Source organism: Nelusetta ayraudi, unplaced genomic scaffold (assembly GCF_046127955.1).
Source record: "Nelusetta ayraudi isolate G7.1 ecotype Tasmania unplaced genomic scaffold, CSIRO-AGI_Nayr_v1 ptg000019l, whole genome shotgun sequence".
Classification (NCBI taxonomy): domain Eukaryota; kingdom Metazoa; phylum Chordata; class Actinopteri; order Tetraodontiformes; family Monacanthidae; genus Nelusetta; species Nelusetta ayraudi.
This window is the reverse complement of record NW_027466069.1, coordinates 2,730,001-2,753,222: the sequence shown is the minus strand read 5'-3', so window position 1 is coordinate 2,753,222 and position 23,222 is coordinate 2,730,001. Positions and strand designations below refer to the sequence as shown.

Genomic DNA, 23,222 nt, shown 5'->3' with positions numbered 1-23,222 from the left:
GTTGGCAAAGTTCAGTCCCTCCGTCTCGGGCACAGCTGTGCGCAATCGCGCGCACAATGGGATCAATGCGGGGGCACGTGCGACTCGCGAGACCCCGGCTGTCAATGGGCAGCGATGACAATAGACCCCCACTGCGCCGCGGCTCGCCACGCACGAGGTGCAGCGGCCGCGTATAATGCCGCGGTATTTGTTGTCCGAAACTGACGGAAAAAAGCTCAATATGGAGGGGCGATTAGCGGCAAGGCCAAAAATATCCAGGGGAGCGCGCTCAGAGTCAGCCGTTGAAGCTGATGAACGCTTAACCCGCAAGCGATGATCAACCCCACCGCCCCCCCCCCCCCCCCTTCGCCCTCTCCCCACACTGAAAGATGACGCCATAAAAGAGGCAACGCGCATCAAATCAAAGTCTGTTGTTTTTGTTGATTATGCAAAATAATTTATTTTCAACTGGTGGTCAGATTTTGCCAATTCTACGCACGGACTTTCGCTGCGTCTCCCGCGCCATTTAAAGTACCTGCAAGGTCGCCGTTGCACAAATCGATTTTATCGTCAGACGAGCCCCTCGGGGGACCGAGTGGTCGCGGAATATGACGCTATAAGGACAACAATTGGGTGACCGGGCACAACGCATACACCTGCTCTCTGCACACTAAGCTGTCAAAATCACTTAAAGACGCGCGCATGAAGGAGCGTCTCCTGAGCTCGGCGAGGACCGAGCCTCCGCTGTGCTTAATTAGGTGGAAAATTCCTAATTCAACCGACTAATGAGGAGATGGACAATCGATTAGGAGAGTTAACACGTGACATTAAAACACAACGGTGGGATTTGTTTTTCTGCTTGATTCGTCCCACATTCCGAGCCTTGGAAACTGAAGCTGCATCAGTTGGACTTTGAAATTCACCACCTCACATTTATTTAAAAATAAATAAATAAAATAAAATAAAAAATGAGAAGAATGATTTGTTCCCAGGCCATAAATAAATGACAAAACATCTACATTGAGCCGATATTGAATGTTCTTTGGAAAACTTCCAACTTTAATAGTTCATAGAAAATATATATATGTAACAATTATTAACAAATGGATAAAATGGCAGGGGAAGTCGCAATGAAAATAATGCCAAAGGACAATTATGTTACATAGGGTTTAAGATTACGCAACGACTAACGATGATGATGAAAGGCTGCATTTAAATGTGCAGAATAAAACTGTCCATGCAGGCTACGGCTGCTGTCTCGGGGTTTGGGGTCCAGAGGCACCAGGACAACAAAGTCCTCCACTGATCCATCACGCTTTTCAAGTAAGCATGTCAGCCCCCTCCTCCCTTACGCGTGCGCACGGCCGCGCGCTCTGGCTGTCCATCACTCATTCGCCGAGGCCAAAACCCCCTGGCCACGAGCCCGCCACGCGCGTTTGTATACAGTGGGTGGGGCGAGCGAGGGAGGGGCTTTTCGCCGAACTAAAGGCAAAAAAAGCCGCCCGGCTGTGCCAGTTGGAGATGAAAGTTCCACGCGCGCTCATGGCTTACTGAGGGTCGCAGAACACTTTGGGGACACACGACCAGGGGATCTGGACTAAACTCGCTCAACGGCTTTTTTTGTTGCTGCATTTGACAGAATATTCTTGCACTGTTATTTTGAACCAAAACAGGTGAGTTTACAGAGTTGCGTTTTTGATTAATTGAAAGCGTCAGCGAGCCCTTTTCTGAACTACCTCGTAGGTGAAAATTCGTGCACTATTTATTTGCTAAGTACAGAGAAAAAGAAAATCTTTGAGTGATCTTAAATTATATAAGCAGAAAACGATTATTTTGTTCTGTACCGTCGCCCACTTGACACGCAGACAGGCGCGCGTCAAGATTTCAGAATTTATACACAACATTAAACTGTCCTACTTTTACGCATTAGTGCACAATTATTAACTGGGACAGTTTCCCCCTCAAAACAATAGAACATTCATCTTTTCAGGGATGGCATTCCTATTATGATTATGATTATTATTCTCGTTTTAAAAAATAAATTTTCCCGCTTTACAGTTTTCGCACTGCATCTTGCAAGGTTGAAACACCAACACTGCACAGAAGTTGGAGATAAATCCAAGAAATGACGTGTCTGCAGCGGTGCGCGCGCGGCTTCCCCGAAATGTGTGTTGTTTTGTATGCATGGACATTTAATCTTTAAGCTTTATTTGCGGAATAAATCCTGTCGTGTCCCAGATTGACAGCGTCCCTGCAGCGACAATAGCACGACAGCAGGGGACCAATGAGGCTCCCCTCATTTGAAAAAAAAAAAAAGAAAAAAAAAAGGTCCCTCTCCCCTCAATTAAAAAGCAACGGTACACCATCGCTGTGCTGCAAATTGTAGTTCACTGTCTTTTAGTTTCAGTTACCAGCTGATGTCAGTTTTTGCATTAGAGCAAGTGAGCTGTCCACAATAAGGTGCTGAAACAAGAGCGTTCTCTCTGCAGCCATCTGACGTACTCGCACCTACAGAGGAGCCAGTTGACACTGAAAACCTGTAACACGCCTGCTCTGTTTTCCCTCTAGATTCACAATGATGACCAAACCGTTTGGAAAGAGCAGCGTGAGCGAGCTGGTGAGCTCCCTCGGGTGGCTGGAGGAGGAGGAGGAGGAGGACGTCAGCTCCCAGGACGGAGAGGAGAGTCCGGAGATGGAGGGGCATCACGGCCTGACGGCGGGCGGCCGAATGCTCTCCTGCACGGAGATGGGCAGCGAGGACATGGAGGAAGAGGAGGAGGAGGACGAGGAGGAGGACGCGGGGCTGAACGGAGAAAACGCTCCCAAGCGACGGGGCCCCAAGAAGAAGAAGATGACCAAAGCGAGACAGGAGCGCTTCCGCGTCCGGCGGGTCAAGGCCAACGCCAGAGAGCGCTCGCGCATGCACGGCCTGAACGACGCCCTGGACAACCTGCGCAGGGTGATGCCCTGCTACTCCAAGACGCAGAAGCTGTCCAAGATCGAGACCCTGCGGCTGGCGCACAACTACATCTGGGCCCTGTCGGAGGTGCTGGAGAGCGGCCAGTCGCCCGAGAGCCACGGCTTCATGGAGATGCTGTGCAAAGGTCTGTCCCAGCCCACCAGCAACCTGGTGGCCGGCTGCCTGCAGCTGGGCGCCAACCCCGTGATGCTGAGCAAGCAGGAGGACAAGTGCGGGGCGGCGGGGATGGGCGGCGTCGGGGCCCAGGGCGGTCACCCCCTCAGCTACCCGTCCCCGGGCCTGCCCAGCCCGCCTTACGGCTCCCTGGAGGCCTCCCACCTCCTCCACATGAAGGGCTACAAGGGGCCGGCGTACGACAACCCCTCCCCTAACGAGTGCAGCAGCGGCACCCCGCCGTACGACGGGCCGCTCACCCCGCCGCTGAGTATCAGCGGCAACTTCACCCTCAAGCAGGAGCCGTCCCCCCACGAGTCGGACAGCAGGAGCTTCACGGCCCACCACCACGCCCACCACTACCTCTCGTCCCATCACTACCCCGCCTCAGTGGCCGGCGGCGGCCTGGCAGGGGCGCCTCAAAGCCACCCGCTCTTCCATGCCTCGCGCTACGAGCTGCCCCTGGAGGTGGCGTTTGACTCCTTCGCGCCCTCCCACCTCATCGCCTCTCAGATGGGCTCCATTTAAAAAAAAGGGCGACCAACCCCTTGAACAAACTGCTGTACAAAGACAAAGAACTTTTTGGCCACGGTACCGGCGACATACAGAGGAAGCGGCATGAATTTATGTTGTGTAGAACGCCGGGAGAGCCCTGAACGCTCACAGAGACCTTACACCTCAACTCAGTCTACCTGATTCAAACATGCACCCATAACTTTTTAGCTTTCTTTGAATTTTCTTTTAATTTATTATGCTTTCTGTCATGATTACATGTGGGTATTATGGTATTGCTTTTCAAGATGAAGTTGCCCCCAAATAGAGAAACTGAAAACATTTGACCAAATTTTGCATTCAAATCAGGATTGAGATTTCAGTATCCTGACATTTCTATATGTATTTTTAAAAAATTCTTTCCTTGTGTCATGAAATTGATCAAAAGTCATCCAAACTAAAATGTCAATGTGCACTGAGGCCTACAACCACCATACAAAAGCAATGCATTTATTTATAACTGTATTTAATATTTATTTTTTGGCATTTTTGTCTTGTCCTTTTTTTTATATACATTTTCTTTTCGTTCAGCACACTTTTTTTTGTTTCACTGTCTTCTTTCGTCGTTGTCAGTCTCCGGCTGTGCAGCTGTACTGTATTTAAATTATTTATTTGAGGTCCTTCAGGTACTTGTTCACTTGGTGTCACAAGTTTGCGTCATGCCGTACTGTTGTAAATATTTTGCTGTTTCGCACTTAATAAATATTCTTATATTATATGCTATTTCCATACTACTTATGTTCTCCACATCTCTTCTTGAGTTGCGGGTACACGTCACACGGTGTTTCCTTCCACGCATAACTTTTGTTTACACTGCATTTGCTTTTATTGATTGTGAGGTTTCAGAGAAGTGGGATGGCTCACTGCTCTGATTGCGGGTATCAGTTATTTAGGGCTCACTCTTAACTTTACAAAAAGATGTAAAGCCTGGAAGAAATGAAATGTTACGGTGCTCAGCCCACAAGCCCACATCAAAGCCAGTGGAGCTATCTCAGACCAAACTGATGGGAAAAAAAAGAAAATTACTCCTTTGCTGTAATATCTGAGCAGGTGTGTGTGTGTGTGTGTGTGTGTGTCTGTGTGTGTGTGTGTGTGTGTGTGTGTGTGTGTGTGTGTGTGTGTGTGTCTGTGTGTGTGTGTGTGCGTGATGCCTTTCAGAGGCTTGCTCTGGGGTGTGTGTCAGGTCAGGCAGGAGGCTGTTGTGGACCCTGGGAAAACAGCTCAGTGGAACAGGTGAACGTGTCACAGAGGCCTTTCTGAGTCTCTGCTGTTCACTTTCTCTCCCACATGTCCCATTTTCCCATGCAGCTCATGCCAAAACACCGCAAGAGGTTGTTTTTAATTTCCCTTTTTTTGAAATCTCCCCACCCCCAACAAACACAGGGCCAGCAAAAAACAACAACAGAAGAATGGGAATGCAACACATGATGTAGATTAATTTACCAGAAATATGTCAGTTACAGTTAAAAAAAAAAGAAAAAAGAAGAAGTTAGGATTTAGTAACATATACTACCACGTACGCATGTGGATTTTCCTTACTATTTTTAATTCTTTTTACCATTGGATAAATCACTTTTACACGCCAGCCATTTCACGCAAAAAAAAAAAAAAGATTCAAAATCGGGTTTCCCTGCTAACTTACAGAACCAATTAAATAAGCAGCATTCCAAACCCTAGTTTCAGACGGGTCGCAAATGGCGAGGTTGCTAACACTTATATCACTCTACTTGTGACAAAAGTTTCAGTTTTTGACTTTAATGATCCCGTTAAGGGCCATGATGGCTCTTGAGGGGGACAAAGAGCGGGGTGGCCGGGTGAAAAGATAGCGAGGTGAGAGCAAGCGCTGGTGTGTTCGAGTGTTTATCCTCTGCGGCCCTTCAGGCAATTGTGTGAAGAGGAAGGTGCCTCAGAGGGCTCAGCCGCCCCCCCACCCTGTCCCATCCCATCCCATCCCAACGCCCCCGCACTCCCCACACACACACACACACACACACACACACACACACACACACACACACACACACACACATACACGCACACACACACACACACACACACACACACACACACACACACACACAGACACACAGCCCTCAGTCACCTCTCCAAAAAGGTTTGTCTTTTCCAGTCCCGGCAACTCCTCAGAAAGAGCGGAGGGGAAAAAGGGAGCGATTGTCTCGCTGGGCGCCACTGGTCCATTGTGAACGCAGCCTGTTCTTTCTCTTGACCTGTGACCCGTATTGTTTTGGGGCTTCTCGTTTGGGGAGGGCAGACAGCTGGGGGAGCTGCGGGAGGGCTGATGGGCAGCTGGGCCAATTTTGGGGAAGAGAGGGAGTGAGGCAAGAGAGTGAGGGTATGAGATAGAGAGGGACGCATGCAATGGAAAGGGGGATTAGTTTGTTTTTTAGGGGTGGGGAGAGAGCAAGAGAGAGCAGGGGAGGGCAGGAGAGGTGACTGAGGTTCCTCTCTGCACATTCACCAGCTTGTCCTACGTGCTCCTGCGTGTCAGACCTGGCAAAGGGCTGACGCATTGCTTCACACGCAGACGAAACATTTGGCCTGTGAGAAAGTACTGGCAGGGCTGGCTAGCTTGGCGCGCACCCTCTTTTTTGTCTCTGCTGTTTTGTCACCGCAAATGAAAAAAAAAAAAAAAATCATTGTGGAGCAGGGGAGCGGCAGGGCAGGGCAGGCAATGTGGATTATCCTCCAGAGTCCAAATACATGAGTGGGTGGATATGAGAACTAATCCACGCAAATTATGGCTGGATACAAGATTACACAGAAATATAAAGATGCAGCAACGTCTCTGGACTCTGATGATATCTGGCGGGAAGCAATAAAGTTCCAAAGGAGAAGATAAAACAGTTGCAGTTTTTTTAATCATGTACTGTATGTTTATACAGACAGATGGTCATATAGAAAACTCAATGTATTAAAAAAGAAAGTCAATGAGAAATGAAAGTTTGCTTGTGTTTGGGCTGTTGCCACTAACTTAGGGGAGGTATCGGCAAGGCTTTGGTTGCCCTTTGTGATGTCACAATGGCCTGGTTTATAGGGCTTATAGGGCTATGTGTTTAAATGTTTGCATAAAAAAAAAAAGGTAGTGCAAGCAACAGGCGTAAGAGACACACTTCAACCCCTGCGGCCGATTCCGAGGAGATCACTGACAGGATGGAGCCAAAGATGTTTGTTCAACTTGGTAAAGTGGATTTTGCATCATTTGGGACCTTGAAGAGGCCTCATCAGCTTGTCTAAGTTGACTCGGCCCCAAGCGGCTGATGACGATGCAACAGATGCCGGCAACATGACAGAACCTCATTCTGCTGGGGAAACACAATCCCTCAAGTTAATTTATTTGGTGACGAAAATTAATAAAAGAGAACAAAAGCCAAAGTGTGAGCGAACAGTCAGCTTTCCCTCTCCTCCTCCTCCTCCGCCTCCCCCTGCTCCTCCTCCGCGCTCTCGTGTGCGTACATTCTATTTTCTGTGTGCAGCACACTTAATCCACTGGCCAAACAAGAGTGTGGCTCCCGCTAAAATGAAAAGGTCCTGATCCATAGGAGCTAGATAGAGGGATAAAGCATTGTGATTAAGATTGTATTAATGGTGCCATAGGAGGCTGGAAGGCTTTAATCAGTGTCTGTGCGGCAGTAATCCCTCTGCCTTTAAGCTGGGCCGAACACAGTGATCCTCCCTCCTCCTGAGCCGCAGTGTGCACGGACACACACACACTCACACGCACACGCGGGCCTCCGAGGGGAACATGAGGACGCGAGTTGCCCAGGTTGAGAGGTGGAGCACCCTGAAAGAGATGCCCCAGACTTAGTGGAGCAGCTGGTGGAAGAAAGAGGCTGAAGACGGATGGAGAAAGAGATGTAAGAAAAGACAGAGGAGCACAATGAGAGACGGAGAAGACGTCAGGGCCAGAGGAGGGAGGAATGCAAATGATGATCAGGGTGGTCATGGTCAACATGGTGGAAGCAATAGAAATGAATAAACCTTTTCACACCGCATCAGAGTAAATTATGAATTAAATGCTTAGCGAGACACCTAAAGAAAAGGGATTCCAGCACTGAATTAATATCAAAAGGTTGTTACACCGTATCAACATCCATCAAAAGGTCCCACATTAGGGCAAAACTTATTCCAGCAACAATAAAGTGTGTCTCTAGCCTGTCAGTAAAACTCAACAGAAAAGTCCATCCATCCAAAAGTCCATCCTTTATTCTTTTGCCTTGCTCCACTGTTCAGAAAGCACGTGCTGAAACATTCACTTCTCAAAATCAGACATTTGTGTTGCCAAAAGTGGGGCAGTTAAAGTGATTCTAAACGTGTGTGGCTGCAGCACCGACCGAGTGCTACTTCTTCCCTCTGGGTCTGACTTCTGCCCGTCCTGTTTTTTTTTTTTTATCCTCTTAGAAACATACGGAGTGTCCAACAAAACATCTTATTTGGCATGCAGATAAAACCAAACGTTTTTTATTTTTGAAGGAGGTTTTAAACAGAGGGCCAAAGATCCTGTTTTCATGCAGTTTGTACAGCAAGTCTGTGTGTGAGCCTGCTCCACTGGAACCCAGCATTAGAAATAAAGATGTGGAAGCGTATATAATGGTGGTCGTGGCAACTTAAAGGGTTCTTCAAAGGTGACGCCAACGCCAAACGCATTCAAAGTTAATTTAGTTTACGTTGAGTTTTTCACAAGCTTATTTTCTGTCCTCCCAGGGCAACAGAACAAGGAGAATGAGATCTAAAGAAAGGGGAGTGAGAGGTAAAAGGAGGAAGGGGGAGAGCCTCCACACTCTCATTACCCACTGGAGTGGATGTAAGTGGTGACGTTGTGTGCGCGAGGACGAGGGGGTGGGCCCTCTCCTCCCAGAGTTCTCTGAGAGTATTGGGGTGTAGGAGTTAAAGAGCTTCTAATGGGATCTGGATTCGGCCGTGTTTACCCTGCCCCCCCCTCTCCACTGCACGCCCACTGCATTGTGGAAGTTGCCGGGCTTTGCCGCACGACAATGGGGCTGAGCAGAGGGACAGATGGAGGTCCCTTTTGGAAGGAGGCACAAAAAAAAAAAAAACAAGCCAAGGTAGGAGGGCCGTGGGGAGGAAGCAGCCAGCCTGGCCTGCTCCCAGGAACGTGGGAGAACATTAGAGGTGGAGGAGGGAGCGAACCCAGTGAAAAGGAGGTGTTAGATTTATTCTAATTATAATGCAGACGAGAGTTCAGTGTGCAGTGTCCCTTTTGGCCCTGCTGCCGTCGCTAAATGCAGCGGGGCGCAGACATTATTCCCGTGGCTTCGGTTTAGAATTACTGTGCAGCTAATGGGCCTCTGGCTCAGCTGGCCCCCAAACATGCAAATCACTCCAATCAAGCGGTTCTCCTTAATACATCTTTAAAAAGGTCTTAGAGACGATTCAGAATCCAATTTACCAGTATGTGTATATGTAGATATTTAGATTTCGGCTACGCGCAACAATTGACTTCGCCAACATTTCACGACAACAGTTTTCTGTCTCCAGCCCGCCTGCTAAATCCCCCAGAAGCGAAGGCAGTCCGTGCTTTACTTGTTGTCTTTTCCGTTCATTTGCGATGTCACAAAGGGTCACTGATACTCATCAGCCAGGCGAGCGGCAACTCCAGGCAGGTGTCAATTCTGCATTCAGATGCCGCTTAAAAAAAAACGTGGGAGGTAAAACACAGCGAGCAGGACGCAGAAGGCTGTAAACAGAGAGCTAATTTGTTTGCTAGGTTTCTATTTCAGTTTTAGTTTGGATGATTATTAGTTTTGGGCTGCTCAACTGGAGAATGGAATTTAAAAAAAAAAGAAAAAGAAAAGTTCTGAAAGCAGTTTTAAGACGGGGCTTTTAAAGAGGTAAAAAAAAGAGTTAAAAAAAAAATCTGAAAATTTCTGAGTTAAAATGCACTTCAGTCTTTGAAGATCCTGGACTCTGAAGTCCCTCACCAGGGGCAGACAGACGGGCAGGTGGGGTTGCGTCGGGGGTGGGGGGTTGCAATGTATGAAGCATAGCGGGAGACAATTGAGGCAATTTGCGAGGGATGCTGGCAAGGAGCGGTGACGAGGCGCCGCAGCACTGGAGGAGGAGGAGCCCGACGTTGGAGCAACAGATGGGGCGTGACGGCGAAGAGCTCAGGTTGTAAAACTTTCTGTTGGTAACATCTGTCCGTTTTTTTTCCATCTGTTCCGCTGTTTACAGTTTATTTTGCAGGAACTCATTAATAAGGGAGCCCTAGTGGGCCACTGGCGTGTCCCTTTGTCAAAGTCCATTCACAGGATCAGTGTCATGGCGATTCCTCTCCCTTTATTCTCTTAGTTAAATGGCTTATTTTAAACACATTTCGATTAGTTTAAAGTCAAAGCGGCAGCTCTTCAATCAGGAAATGGGCAGGAGGTGGCGGAGTGAAAACACGATGCCGCCGAGCTGCCCCCCCACCCACACCCCCATTCTGACTCCATCTCACATTATGATCCAATGAAATAAACAGATTCCCACCATTATAAGCTCATCTATCACATCTGTGCGACTGACAGACAAAGGTCACGTCATGCTGTCGCTCTTTGTTCATTTTCTGGGGCATTTATAAGTGGATTTATGCCACGATTAGAGACAATTACTGTAAAAAGGCTCATTATTATGCCAATGCTAATGCCTATGCCATGGCAATTACTGATTTTTTACAGTAAACTGTTTCATTTGGCACATTAGGAGGTGGTTCCGCTGCAGCTTGGATACTTGCAAGTGACACTCCGGCAGAAGCGCCCAGACAAGGGCAATGAAACTAGATGGAGAAGGAGGCGTTTGTTGTCATTGGAAACGTTACATCACCCGTGGGACGTTTCACTTTTTGCACTAAAAATATTCCCTCTTCAATTTGCTCTGCGGCAAGCGGATAAAGCGGAATTAAGCAGCTGATCTGGGCTCAGTGGCCAGAGTGTTACATTAGACATTAATCCAGAACAGTTGAAGGTTGGAGAAGGGATATCATTTAATCCAGGACTTCACTGGGGACACAGGGCCGCACGAAGATCTACAGCTCTCTGGTGCTTCAGACAAAATGTGTTTTCTTCTCAAAAAAACAAAACAAAGCAAAAAAACACCCAACAAACAGCCCCCCAGCCCCTGATAAATTAGAGCAGTGGAGCGTGATGAGTGGCACGGAACTGGAGGTCGGAGTGTTTACTGCATGAGCACCTTTTCCACAATGTCCATTGTCCCTGCTGCAGCAACTCTCCCCAGAACCTCAGCGGCTCCTCACAGAGTTAGAGGCAAGTGTCCTGGGGAGCCCTCTCCGCGCACACTGTCCGCCTATATGTAACAGATGTTAGTGGGGCAACAGTTGGTATTGGGAGGGAGGGGCTTCAGGCCATCTGTCCAGGGTCAAGGTTTGAAAAGGGGGTGGCAGGGATGGTGGCACGTTCAGGAAAATGGTAAGTATTTTGGTTGAAAAGAGGAGGAATATAGCCCACAAAGTAATCCTGCTCAATGTGCCCTTTCATTTGGATGGAATCCCCTTTGTGACGGTTTGGAGTTGGAGAGCCATAAAACCAGCCCGTGACACAGTGGTCGAGGAGAGGGGAGAGGGGGGTGGGGGGTGGGGGAGGAGTGAGAGAGAGAGAGAGAGAGCAACAGAGAGACAGAGAGAGGATGTCATTTTGGGATAAAAGCACAACCTTGTGGTGACAAAATATACTACAAATAATATATATAGAAAACTTTTATTTATAAAATTTTAAAAGGCGTTTAGTTCAGAAAAACAAATCCGCTGCTGATGTCAGGAATGAGGATTGAGACACTTAGGAGTCACATGGATTGAAGGCATTGCAATGTGTGGTCTATTTCCTCCTGCAACGATGCCATCTTCTTATGACAAACCATTTTCTATGGAGAGTAAAACAATATTAACGCATTAGAAAGAAGTAGAAGAAGAGCCGCAGGTGTGAATAAACAATCAACAGTTCAGTGCACTCGGTCCTTACATAGAAGATTTTCAGCCTCTCCTTCTCCATGTTGTACAGCTCAGCCACAGTGAGCTCGGTGAAGTCTTTCTTCATGGTTAAAAATCCACAGCCGGGGAAACGTTTGCCGTGCTCAGACCTGGGCAGACAAAACAGCATCTCACAGGAATGTCATGCATATCCCTGAGGGAAAAATCAGCCGGTAAACCGTCTTTAACTGTGGATCCTCAAGACTTCTTGGAAGTGGAACCAGTAAAGACTCCAAAGTTCTCTGACAGGCTGAATATGAGGCCATCTAGGCATTTACTGCAGGAATTTAATGACTTCCATTATTTTTGAACATCTTGGACATTGGAAAAAGAAATTTGTTGCAAGAGTGCTTTGTTTTAAAAGTCTCTAAATGGTCTGGCCCCAAATCATTAGTCAGACTTGATAAACTGTCAGCCCTCCAAAGTCCTGAGATCTGAGGAAAGCAAGTTAAATTTAAAAAAAAAAGAGGGCTATGAGCAGTTGCTGTTCCTAAATTTGAACTTGTTACATATTCACACAGTAAATATTCTTGCAACTTTTAAATCTATGCAAATGACTCATTTATTCTAAATCTCAGCATTTGGTTAAACAAAGACCCATCTTTAGATCTCAAATTACACATTATTTAAGTATAAATAAAACCTGTTGCATAAATAGGATTGACATTAAATGAGATGAAGATAAAGATTTGAAACTTCTTATCCTTTAACATGGCAACTCTCACAAGCGCGTAGCTCCCAGCAGGCGGGATGAGGACACCGGATGACTCCTCTTACCAGGGATCATCGTCCGGCTCCCAGCCCTCCAACTCCAGCAGACAGAAGAAGCAGCAGGCGACGTCGGGCTCATTCTCGCTGGGGCAGTGGACAAAGCCGGCCTTGGCCATCTGCAAAGAGAACAGCAAATGCAAGAGGGCGCTAACTGGACCACAAAGACAACACATGAATTTGGAGAAACAAAGGAGCTGCAGGGGGATTAACACCGGGGAGGCTCGGAGTGGACAGCGATCTTCTTTTGGCTCTTTTTGGCCGCTTAAGGAAGCTGGGAACGCCGAGTAGGTGTTAGCTGCCACTTTATCATGATGCCAGCGCCAGCGGGCTGGAGGCTGCTGCACTGGTCATGTGACACAGTCAAATGGGCCTTGGCACCTGCTGTGTCTCAAGCTGTTGCAGGCTTTGACCAAAGGCCCCCCGGATGGTTTTGTCACCCGCAAAGTCTTGTTTTACTATTTGTCAGACCAAACTTCCTCCACCTCCCCCTGCTGCTGCTGCTGCTGCTGCTCCCTCTCTGGTGCAGACAGCACACCGGACTCCTTACTTTTTCAGGTGTGCAGTTGCATCCCTCTCTAAACGGCCAGTCCACAAAGCTCTCTTCACGAACATCCTGACGGTACATTGTGTGAAAGGACTTAAACCTCTCAGTCAGAACGCTGATGCTGGTCATTGTCAACCAAATAGGCTGCTGGTAAATAAAAGTTTAACTCATATGACTGTTGAGGTTTTGTGTGTGTGTCTGTGGGCACAGCAGCAGCAGCAGCTGAGCACAAACCTGCTGAGCACTGTTGGTTGCTTCATCCTCCACAGGTGTTTTCATTTATGGCCTCATCAGACTCTGCGCAGGCTCAGTGGGTGGATTGTGAGCGGGAAAGTCTCAGTGCTGTCCCCTTGTGGATCCTTTCTCTAATGACACGCACAATCGAATGCAAAATGAACTTTCAGTTAGGCAGCGATTTGCTGCACGAGGTGGTAGTTGGTAAAATCATTACAAATACCAAAACAAATATTAGAATGTCAAATAGTTAAAGAACTTTACTTGCATTTATTCTGTCATTAAAAGATGAGAAGGTGCTTCAAGGAAAACAAACTTGAAAATCCTGTTGGAGAGGGGATGTTAACTTTTGTCATTTTTGAATAGGAACACCGTTAATGTATAGTTGATTCAATTTTGGGAATCATTTTTGAGACTGTAGTTTCTTCTTTATATATAATATAATATAATATAATATAATATAATATAATATAATATAATATAATGTTGAACGTATATTTGTTTTGACACTGTAACAAGACAGCACACGGGGACAGTCCTTCAGCGCCAGCATGGTCATTTACTATACAGCTCCACCTGCTGGCTGACATGTGGTGTCATTTATCGAGGCGGAAGGTACGAAAGTGAAACTGAACTTGTCTTTTCACACGGAACTAAGACGCCACAAGTCCGCGTTGAGGAATATCTGTTTTAAGAGACTATAATTTGACGCTTTTATTTATAGGTCTAAAGTAACAGATCGATTCGGTGAGTCTGACTTCCCCAGCTGAAAAGAAATATTTGAATCCAACTTCTGCGGGGGGAAAAGAAAACATCCGTCGCGTCTGTTGAAATGGCGGAGAAACTCGCTCTCGTCGAAAGTTTACTAAACTGTCCACATTGTCAGGAGACTTTCATTGATCCTGTGTCTCTGAGCTGCAAGCACAGCTTCTGCTCAAAGTGCCTGCAGAACCTCTGGGAAGACAGTCAAAGCAAAAACTGCCCCTTGTGTCAAAGAAGATCATCAAAGGATTTGCCGGATGTAAACTTTGCCTTGAAAGAACTGGCTGACACGTTTGCTGACAGACAGTCTGGACCATCCGAGAAATCTGGATCCTCCACGACAGTGGAAGAAGTCATGATGGAGCTGGTGTGTGGTAAACACAAAGCGAAGAAAATGTTCTGTGAGGATGAGCAGAAAGCTCTGTGTGCTGTCTGTGAGTTTTCACTCCACGAAGATCACAAGTTGGTTCCTCTAGAAGAAGCAGTCAGAGGGCTGAAGGAGCAGCTGAAGTCTGACTTAAGAGCTTTAAAGGACAAGAAGAAGAAATACGGACAAGTTGCGGAAAAATACAGTGAAGCGATTCCACTCTCCATGATGCAGGCGTTGTCAGCAGAAAGGAAGATCAGAGAAGAGTTTGACCACCGCCGCAGCATCCTGAATACGGAGGAGAAGGTCAAAGTGGCAGATCTGTGGGAGGAAGAGGAGCAGAAGAGGACGACTGTGATCAGAGAGATGAAGAGGGTTCAGGAGAAGATGTCGTCTCTGTCCAGCAGCATTGATGCCGTTGAAGAGGACCTGCACAAGGACACTGTGGCCTTCCTCAACAGTTACAAAGGCAGTCAGAGCAGAGCCAGAGACCTGTGCTCCCAGCCAGATCCACAGCTGGCCCCAAGAGCACTGATATATGAGGCCAAACACCTGGACAGCCAGTTCCTCAGAAGAGAGCAGATGATCCGCCGCAGAGCCTACCTGGGCCAGCAGGAGCGATCTCCGTACTCCAGCTTACGTACTCAATATCCCAATCTGTCGCGCACCCCCCCATCAACATCAACAAGCCACGTCGTCCCGTCGTATGAACCGACGAGAGCGGAAATAAAAACGCCTGCTCCATTTATCTAGCCTTTTCCGGCAGAGGAATACACTGAACTGGCCCTTAAGAAGGTGAAGGTGGGAGATTATCCAGAGTTGAAAGTATATGTGGCTAAAAAGTCAGTTGACAAGAAGGGTGAATAGACTTACGTCCACACTAATGTAGACACTTTGACTGAGAAACCCTTCCCATTTTCCAGTGTTGGACATTCTGGTGATACTGAAACTCCTCATCCTTATCTGTAAAAGAAAATTCTCTGTTATGTTGGGAACGATGGTGAACCCCAAATGATGTATTTGTTTGTTTCTAACAGGGTGGGTCCTTGTCATGCAGAGATTCACACTGTTTTGACTTATTTAAGACTCATATTGAAAAGAGTTTTGAAATGCCCTGTTTTGCATTTATGCTTCATTTGCTTTGAAAAACAAAACAAAACAAAAAGTATAATTGAATGTATATGTGCATAATAATAATAATGATAGGTGGTTAATTACAATTACAGGTTTAACCCTTGTGTTGTCTTGTGGGTGAAAAGTGACCCATTACCATGTTTAGCTGTAGAAAAAATACCTTAAACTATCTTTTTCCAACTTCAAATTTTATGACTTTTCCTAAAGGGACCCCATCATTAGAAAAAGTGATACTTTGTTTTTGTTTATGTTACGGTGGGCTGTACACACTAGGGTACTGGGATTCTCTTATGGGTCATTTTTGACCCGTGAATTATAAAAGCATTTAAACACCAGAAAAAAGTTCAAAGGCCACACACAAACTCTCTCTAACACACACACACACACACACACACACACACACACACATCAAAGAAACTGGATTGATGTACGAATTGAACTTGCATTTGACCTGCATGTGCACTCTTGATCTGCAGTTAACCCCTCACATCACACAAGCTCCCAAAACAAAAACAATTTCAGACGTAAAAACAAATTCAGTATAGAGGATATAAAGCAGACCTGGGCAAAGTACGGCCCATGGGCCACATCCGGCTCACTGCGTGTCCCTGTCTGGCCCGCATGAGACCTATCATGAATTACATGATATACCGGTGGATCGCGAAAATAGTTTAGCTCGATCGCACGGAGAGAGAGAGAGAGTCGTGAAGATACTTCCGCGGGACTTAAAGCACGATTCGCCACCAACCCCGTCAATGAAACTTTCCCGGGACCCCCCAACCACCCTCCAACCCCCGTCAACGAAATGAGCACAAAAATTGTTCGCAGAGTCAAGCAACATTTTGTTGTATTGTTGTGTTATGAGTGAAGTATTTTTTATAATTCACTTCCTAAAAAATATAGAATAGAAGATAAACTGTTGACAAAAAAGTTCCAGATTGTTGACTGCTTTTTCCCTTTGAATATAGTATATAGTATATATACTGTGTAAAAGTGTGTGTGTGTGTGTGTGTGTGTGTGTGTGTGTGTGTGTGTGTGTGTGTGTGTGTGTACGTGTGTCAATATTAAATTGTTGGAGAAATAGTCGGTGTCATAGTCACAAAACACACTCATTTTTAAACAAAGTCATTGATTCAGCCAAATCTCTCACTCCCAGTTGTTGGTTCATAAAGGGAGTAAAATAGAACACCCTTATTTATGCATATTCTTAGAAATATGAGAAACGTTCTAAGGTTAGAGAAAACCAAATTACTTTTATTATGCTACGAGTATACACTTTTATTAATGTATTTATAGGCAGTATGTTCAGCTTTTACCAATTTAAAAATCGTAAATCAAGCCAAATTTTACACACTGGATCTTTAACTGTGATCCGTATTTAACACTGGAAAAAATAAGGAGACATGTCTCCCCCTGGTGGAAATGAAAAGCCGTTGTAGTAGAGACGGAAAATTTCACAATAACTTCTCCATAGTCGGTGTTTGAATTCGTTTGTTTGTATCTGATAACAGAGGTCTGGCTCAGGGGCGGTGGAGTCAGCTTTTGTTCATAACAGAATGAAAGAAAGAAAAAACGGCTTATTGCTGAATTATGGTTTCACATCTATTAAACGTCACGGTGAACGGTGAAACAGAATCCAAAGAAAACCCACTGTCAGATTTAATGGTTTGTGTTTTGAACCTTTACAAGCCTGTTTACTGCTGGGAGGGACAGGGACCGCTTTTGGCATGCGCTGCGTCCCTGTAACACTACTCCCCAGACGACTGGCTGCTAAAAATGTGCTTACAACAGGAAAGACGCGTTCGAGCTGCAACTCCACCTCCTCCTCCTCCCCCACCTCCCTTCCTAACTTCACCTCCTGAGGCTCCAGGAACCTCAGGCTATGGATCTTGGACAGTTTGATTCTTTTTGCCCTCATGTGCCAAACAGTCTCTGATGCTGGAGCTCTGTGAGCTGACGGCTGCTTCGTCCAGGCCGTCACCTGTAATCATCTCCTGCTGGATTTTGACAAGTAGGCGTTACTGTTGACATGTTTCCATGCATGCAGCGACTTCTGCACATAACCCCCCACCTTTTCTCCTCATCCTTATAGGTTTAGGGTTCACTTAGCATCAAAGCTTTAAGTGAAGTTTTGAATCACAAAGTTGCTCGCACACACTTCAGATTCAAGCTTTTGTCCCCCCCCCCACAGCCTCTTTGCTGCGAACCTGCAGGCCGTCGTTCTCCTGACAGTTTTCGAACTCATGAAGGCGTCTCCACAGTTTGCTGCTGGAATCTCCTAGCTTGGCTATGTTTTCACACGGGGCTGAGAGGAAACGCGAGGGAGGGAGAGAGTGAGTGAAAGGAGGGAGGGAGGAGATACAGTGTGATGCAAAGAGGTAGAGGGGAGGCGATCCTGGCTGTGTGTTTGTGGTTTCTGATTCCACATGTCCTTTGCACCGGCACAGTGGGCTAAAGGCCATGTTGTTAGCGCGTCCCTCTCTTGGAATCTCTTCAAAACGCAGCTCATGATCGTCCTGGCGGTGTCTTCTCCAACGCCTGAGGAGACCTGAGGAACATTGTCTTTCACAGTGTGCAGGCACAGGTTTGCAAAACTCATCCGCTGAGGAGAGCAGCAGCAGCAGCAGCAGCAGCAGCAGCAGCAGCAGGACCAAAGGTGCCATCGATGTGGAGCTCAGGTAAGATTTTGCACTGACCGTTGCTGTTGAGGCTGCTTTTGGAATAATGTAAAGAGCCTTTTCCACTTCCCCATGTTCCTCCACAAATTTAGCTTCTTTTTTCCCCAAAGTGGCACTGAAATGCACAAAAGCTTGGTGAAGCTGCATGTGGTCCTGAAAAAAAAAGGAAAAAAAACTAGGCTCAAATATACATCCGTGCCCCTCTGGAGCTGACAAATGTCCTGACAGCTCCACCTGTCTCCCGCTGCCCTCACACCCAGAGTGAACGCCGCACATTTAGGGCAACTCGATCTCATCATCTCCACCCGTCCGCGCGTGTGTGCATGCGTGTGCGTAAATCTGCTCCAAGCATGTGCGCTTGTTTGCCTACAAATGTGCCGGTCTTACGTAAGGGTGGTTTGCTGCCAGCCGAGGATGAGATGGAAAACAGGACGTGCAATGTTAGACGGGTGCGTTGAGGGTTACGTTCTAAAGCAAGGCCGGTAGTTTGTTGTCAGTCGAGCAGCAGAGTCTAAGCCTCACAAAAAAACCCAGTGACTTTTGAGTGTGGCGTTCTGTTTCAACAAGTGCCGGCTGCTACTGCTGACGCTGCGGCGGCAGGTCCGAGCAGCCCCACGGCTGAAGAAAGAAGGACGCCCTGTTTAGCCGCTGCAAAAAGTGTCGTGGACGTGCGAGAGTGTGACAGTCAACATCTACATTCTCCATCTCGCTCTCTCTCGGGCCGGATTCTCAGGGAAACGCGTCCACCTGTGTACACACGCCAGTCCAAAAGTTGATCCCTGAGCAACAGTGTAAAAATAAAGACTGACTTCTAAAGTTTGTTTTCTCCTTTTACGCCAATGTCCTTCCGTCCTCTCACAGTTATTCTCAAAGGCCTCATATGTTTTGTCTCTTTCCAGTTTGTCTCTTGAGATGAGCCACAACAGCTACTTCATTATTATGGCTTGAAGACGTTGCTTAACTGAAAACATTGAAAGGTTCCGCATCAGACCCATTTCAGAGTCTTTTGTTTTTTACTCTGCACTTCAGTCGTTCAAAATAACTTAAAAAAATGATCTCAAGAAAACAGCATATTTAACCCTTGGTTTGAAATCTTCTGGCTTAGCTTACAACTAAAAATTGTTTTTTTTTCACTTTTGTGTTGCGCGTGAAGTTCATTGCCAGAATGTAGTGTGTGATTTTCTGGAACACACTCTCTTACATTCACAGAGGCTGACACCAAAAAAACAATAGAATTTTGCAGTAGTTTTTCAGTCCTGAGGCTATGAGATAATTGTAGCCTCAATTGTATTCATGATTACCACTGTTGGCCTCCTGCCTCTACAGTGCAGCGGCACTACCCTGTGATTGAAATTTTATATTTTTCAAGTGATAAATAAATATATATAAAAAAAAACCTTCTCTACACAAAACAAAAAAACATTTTTAATAATCATATAATATGTCTCAAACTTACATATCATACTTACATACAATGGCAAGGAGGATACAGGAAGCGCGGCTTGAATGCATGCATACACCTGATCAATAGGTCTAAATTTAGTGAGATGATTATCTGTCACTGTTGCAAACCGATACGCTCAACTGTCAGACTTGCAGGCTCAGGGCGATTCAAGGGGAACTACAGACGTCCTTTCGTTCACGCTGACACGGAGTGTGTCTTGCCATGTGCTGTCGGACTCGATCCATTTCTTTCAAAGATTCCACAGACTTGAGGGACCAATAAAGTGCGATTTATCGCCCAAGTTATTGCTCTGCCGTATGTTTTAAGGGGAGTGCAAGTACTGCCTGTGGTGCTGCTCTGTGTTTGAGACCCCGCACCCACCACCACTACCACCACCACCACCCCAGCTCACCTTTGGCCTTCGTAGACAGCCTCTAAATTCACCAGCCGTGTGCTAGGAGACAGCCTGATATACGACCAGGGTGTGGAGTCTGCATCCAAAGAATCTGATTTCCTTGTGAGAAAACAAAAAGAAAATAGAAAAAAAGAAAGAGAGAGAGAAAGAGACTACTACGTTGCTGGAAAGTCAAAGAGAGCCCGTAGGCTGAGGCCGGTGAAACGCGACAAGAATCTGTGATCAACACAAGTTGGCTTTTCAGTGTCGGTGTATCTGAGCTGGAGGCCGGCTACTGTACTGATGTTTGCGACCCGGCAGCAAAGACTGGAGTAAACATTATTATATGTGTAACCAGGTGGTAAAACTATGTAGTTCTGTTATATTTTATTATGCCGTTTGAGACAGCTGCCACCAGGTGGCAGTCTATCATTCCGCCGGGTGCGAGTTCTTCGTGTTCTTTTGTTCTTCTTCTATGTTTTTGTTTGCACACGAACAAGACAGAGTTCTAAGAATTCATAGTTGTGCCATGTGTTCGCGGAGACGTGAATATTTAAAGTAAAGCCAGTACAGGCACCACGAGGTGGGTTGTAACGTTAAACATACAGTGTGTATGAGTGAGTGTGCGTTAGCCACGTGTATGAATGATAAAAATCGCTAATCGCAGAAGCGAAGCGTTACTCTGAATATCACAGTATAATATTTCAATTAAAGGTGACCGTGTTGAGTGGATCAAGCATCTCAGCAAGTGATTTAATCCAGTAAGTGTAAGTTATTTACTATTAATTATCGACATATGTATGTTTCTATGAAGAAGGCATTTTCATTTTGTGTTGCCTGCCGTTAAACCACCAGACGCACTCATGTTCCCCGATTATTATTTTTTTGTACGCTGGTGTATGCAACTTCCGCCGGCAACACATATATGCAGTAAAATCCGGTACAGTTTATTATCGTGGTGACATGGATATGGAGTATTTCTGAGCCCCACTGACAGACTCATCAATACCCCGCCAGCTGTCTGTATGGTTCCCTTATTTATACCTGCATGTGTTGATGCCTCTGGGATCATGTAGGCCTCTCAGGGACATTTACAGGCAGTTGCCACTGGCAGAAGGTGGCGGAATAACTGCGCCGGATTTCCCGGTGACCTGTTCAAGGTGGCTGAAGATGAGCTCCGGCGTTGAGAAGGCGTTGGAAACATCTTCTGTGTTGACAGTTTCTCACCAGCAGAGGGCAGCAAAGTCTAAATCAAAGTCAAAGACTACCGACCGCAATCCAGGCTCTGCAGGCAACGCAGACGGCGAGAGCCCCCCCCCCCTCCACCGTGTGAACGGCGCGCGTTGCAGCGCCGTCGTAACTAGATACAACAGATGTTGCTCCGAAAAGGTCAACAATTCATTTTTTTTTTTGCCTCCCTCCCCACACCCACAGACTCGGTTTCCTCGATATATTATTAGAGTTTGGCTCAGTGTAAATATAGTAAAAGTTTTAGTCTGGCCGTTTGAGGTCAACTTGTGATAATCCTCTGAGGTGGGAGCGCACATAACTGCACGAGTCGTGAGAAATGCAGTGGAGGGCGTGCGCGGGTGGACAGGTGGCTGACAACTATTAGAATGGAGTAGAACAGGGGCGATGACAGAAATAGTGGAACAGGAAATTGAATGAATGAATGAAAGAGTGGCTATGTTTCCCCTGCATCCTTTTTTATGGTTTCTGTAGTCAGAATTAAAGCCGACGGGGGAAACATCTCGGGGCCCTTTTTTGAGTGATATGTAAGATCCCAAAGTCAAACAGCTGTTCTGCTCTATGTCAGAAGATGCCTCTCGGCCAATCAGAATGCTTTGTGAAAACCAATGGACTTTAATGTCTGTTTAAACTGTGTCTTAAGGCCATTGATCATTCCGGCATTACTGGCCTCTCCATCCAAAAGGTGACAGAGGTCGGCACTTCACCTCGAGAGCCATTGATCTTTCGCCACCAGTAAACCGAGGGGCTCATTGGTCCAATTCCTCGGACGCTTTAGTCCCTGTTTGTCACCGCTCTATTACACCTTTGCTCTCCTACCTGGCCACCTCCAAACTAGTGGCCTTCCTCAGCTCACTGAGGAAGGACACAGGATCCCTTGCACTCCGATTTCACCCGCTCATCATGACATCCATTAAGGCAGCAGTGGGGCCCGGGAGGCCCCCGTTGGCCCTACAGCACATTAGCACTCGGACCATTGAACGGCAACAAGGGCCTGCATTGAATTATTGATACCAACGCAACTAATGAGGAAACCCTATATCTTAAGTTCTTATGCCGACACACACACACACACACACACACACACACACACACACACACACACACACACACACACACACACACACACACAAGAACACACAACTTCCCCAGCTGGAGCTGTTGTTTCAAGCTGCTAGTCAACTGTTTTCAAAAAGTAATATAACCTGCACCAAAGTTCTATTTCCTGCAGAAACTATGTGCTCCAGTCTTTGTACTCAGAGACCTGGAGGCCATGCGGGATCTGAAAATTGCACCACCGTGAACGCCATAAACGTAACTCTGCTGCATCGCTGCCGATTTAGATGAGCGTTCAAGTCTATCAGAGCCGGTGAGGGTTCCGCAGTGTTTACATACACCGGTTTCATGCATGCAGTGCAGTGGATCTGCGCTGTGTGAGTGTGTGAGAGAGAGAGACAGAGAGAGAAAGAGGAAGAGAGAGAGAGAGAGAGAGAGAGAGAGAGAGCGCGCGGCATCGGAGGTGTCAGCCATCCTCCTTAGTATTCACTCCGACACCCTGTGAGTCACAGACCCAGCCGGAGAGCGTGAGAAGGGCGGGGGGCTGGAGGGGTGGGGAGAGGTGGGTTGGGGGGCCAGCAGCAGTGATAGAGGAGAAAAAGGGGAGAAGAGGAGGTGGGGAGGAAGCACTACCAGCATCTGACAGCCTTTTATTTCTTTTTTATTTATTTATTTTCAGATTTCATAGCCGGCGGCTCACGTGTTTGTATCTGTGTTTGCGAGCACGTCTCCCCCCCGGGGGGATTAATTTTTTGACAGCTTTGTTAAGCCTCCGCTCGGGGCGCTCAGCTCCTCAGCAACACATAGCGGCTGTGTGAGCTTCCAAAAGTCTCCCTGCCTCCCTCCTCTCTCTCTCTCTCTCTCTCTCTCTCTCTCTCTCTCTCTCACACACACACACACAGTAGCACCCCCCCCCCCCCCCCC

General features: G+C 46.8%; 4 protein-coding genes across 4 annotated transcripts in view; 3 read left to right on the top strand and 1 right to left on the bottom strand.

Moving 5' to 3' along the window:
• Nucleotides 1-1,507: 1,507 nt before the first annotated feature.
• On the top strand, nucleotides 1,508-4,398 carry neurod4 (neuronal differentiation 4). Its single transcript, XM_076026292.1, has 2 exons — nucleotides 1,508-1,652; nucleotides 2,548-4,398. Exon 2 carries the CDS (start codon nucleotides 2,555-2,557, stop codon nucleotides 3,638-3,640), a length of 1,086 nt encoding a protein of 361 aa, XP_075882407.1. The 5' UTR covers nucleotides 1,508-1,652; nucleotides 2,548-2,554; the 3' UTR covers nucleotides 3,641-4,398.
• Nucleotides 4,399-11,381: 6,983 nt separating this feature from the next.
• Nucleotides 11,382-13,307, bottom strand: birc5b (baculoviral IAP repeat containing 5b). The gene is made up of 4 exons (XM_076026291.1): nucleotides 12,985-13,307; nucleotides 12,444-12,553; nucleotides 11,659-11,776; nucleotides 11,382-11,560 (listed from the first exon to the last, which is right to left on the bottom strand). Exons 1-4 carry the CDS (start codon nucleotides 13,108-13,110, stop codon nucleotides 11,483-11,485), a joined length of 432 nt encoding a protein of 143 aa, XP_075882406.1. The 5' UTR covers nucleotides 13,111-13,307; the 3' UTR covers nucleotides 11,382-11,482.
• Nucleotides 13,308-13,792: 485 nt separating this feature from the next.
• LOC142888198 (E3 ubiquitin-protein ligase TRIM35-like) lies at nucleotides 13,793-16,531 on the top strand. Its single transcript, XM_076026290.1, has one exon. The coding sequence runs from the start codon at nucleotides 14,048-14,050 to the stop codon at nucleotides 15,095-15,097; it is 1,050 nt and encodes a 349-aa protein (XP_075882405.1). The 5' UTR covers nucleotides 13,793-14,047; the 3' UTR covers nucleotides 15,098-16,531.
• Nucleotides 16,532-17,940: 1,409 nt separating this feature from the next.
• The window catches only part of znf385a (zinc finger protein 385A), a 63,641-nt gene continuing 58,359 nt past the window's right edge, over nucleotides 17,941-23,222 (top strand). Inside the window, exon 1 of the mRNA XM_076026287.1 lies at nucleotides 17,941-18,156. Coding sequence (XP_075882402.1) covers nucleotides 18,144-18,156 — 13 coding nt within the window. The 5' untranslated portion in view covers nucleotides 17,941-18,143. The remainder of the gene's footprint in view (nucleotides 18,157-23,222) is intronic.

Coding starts and splice junctions, on each gene's coding strand:
- LOC142888198 (XM_076026290.1), top strand. CDS start 14,048: ATGGCGGAGAAACTCGCTCTCGTCGAAAGTTTACTAAACTGTCCACAT.
- neurod4 (XM_076026292.1), top strand. CDS start 2,555: ATGATGACCAAACCGTTTGGAAAGAGCAGCGTGAGCGAGCTGGTGAGC.
- birc5b (XM_076026291.1), bottom strand. CDS start 13,110: ATGACCAGCATCAGCGTTCTGACTGAGAGGTTTAAGTCCTTTCACACA. Junction 12,554..12,984: donor GCAACTGCACACCTGAAAAA/GTAAGGAGTCCG, acceptor TTCTCTTTGCAG/ATGGCCAAGGCCGGCTTTGT. Junction 11,561..11,658: donor AGAGGCTGAAAATCTTCTAT/GTAAGGACCGAG, acceptor TACTCTCCATAG/AAAATGGTTTGTCATAAGAA.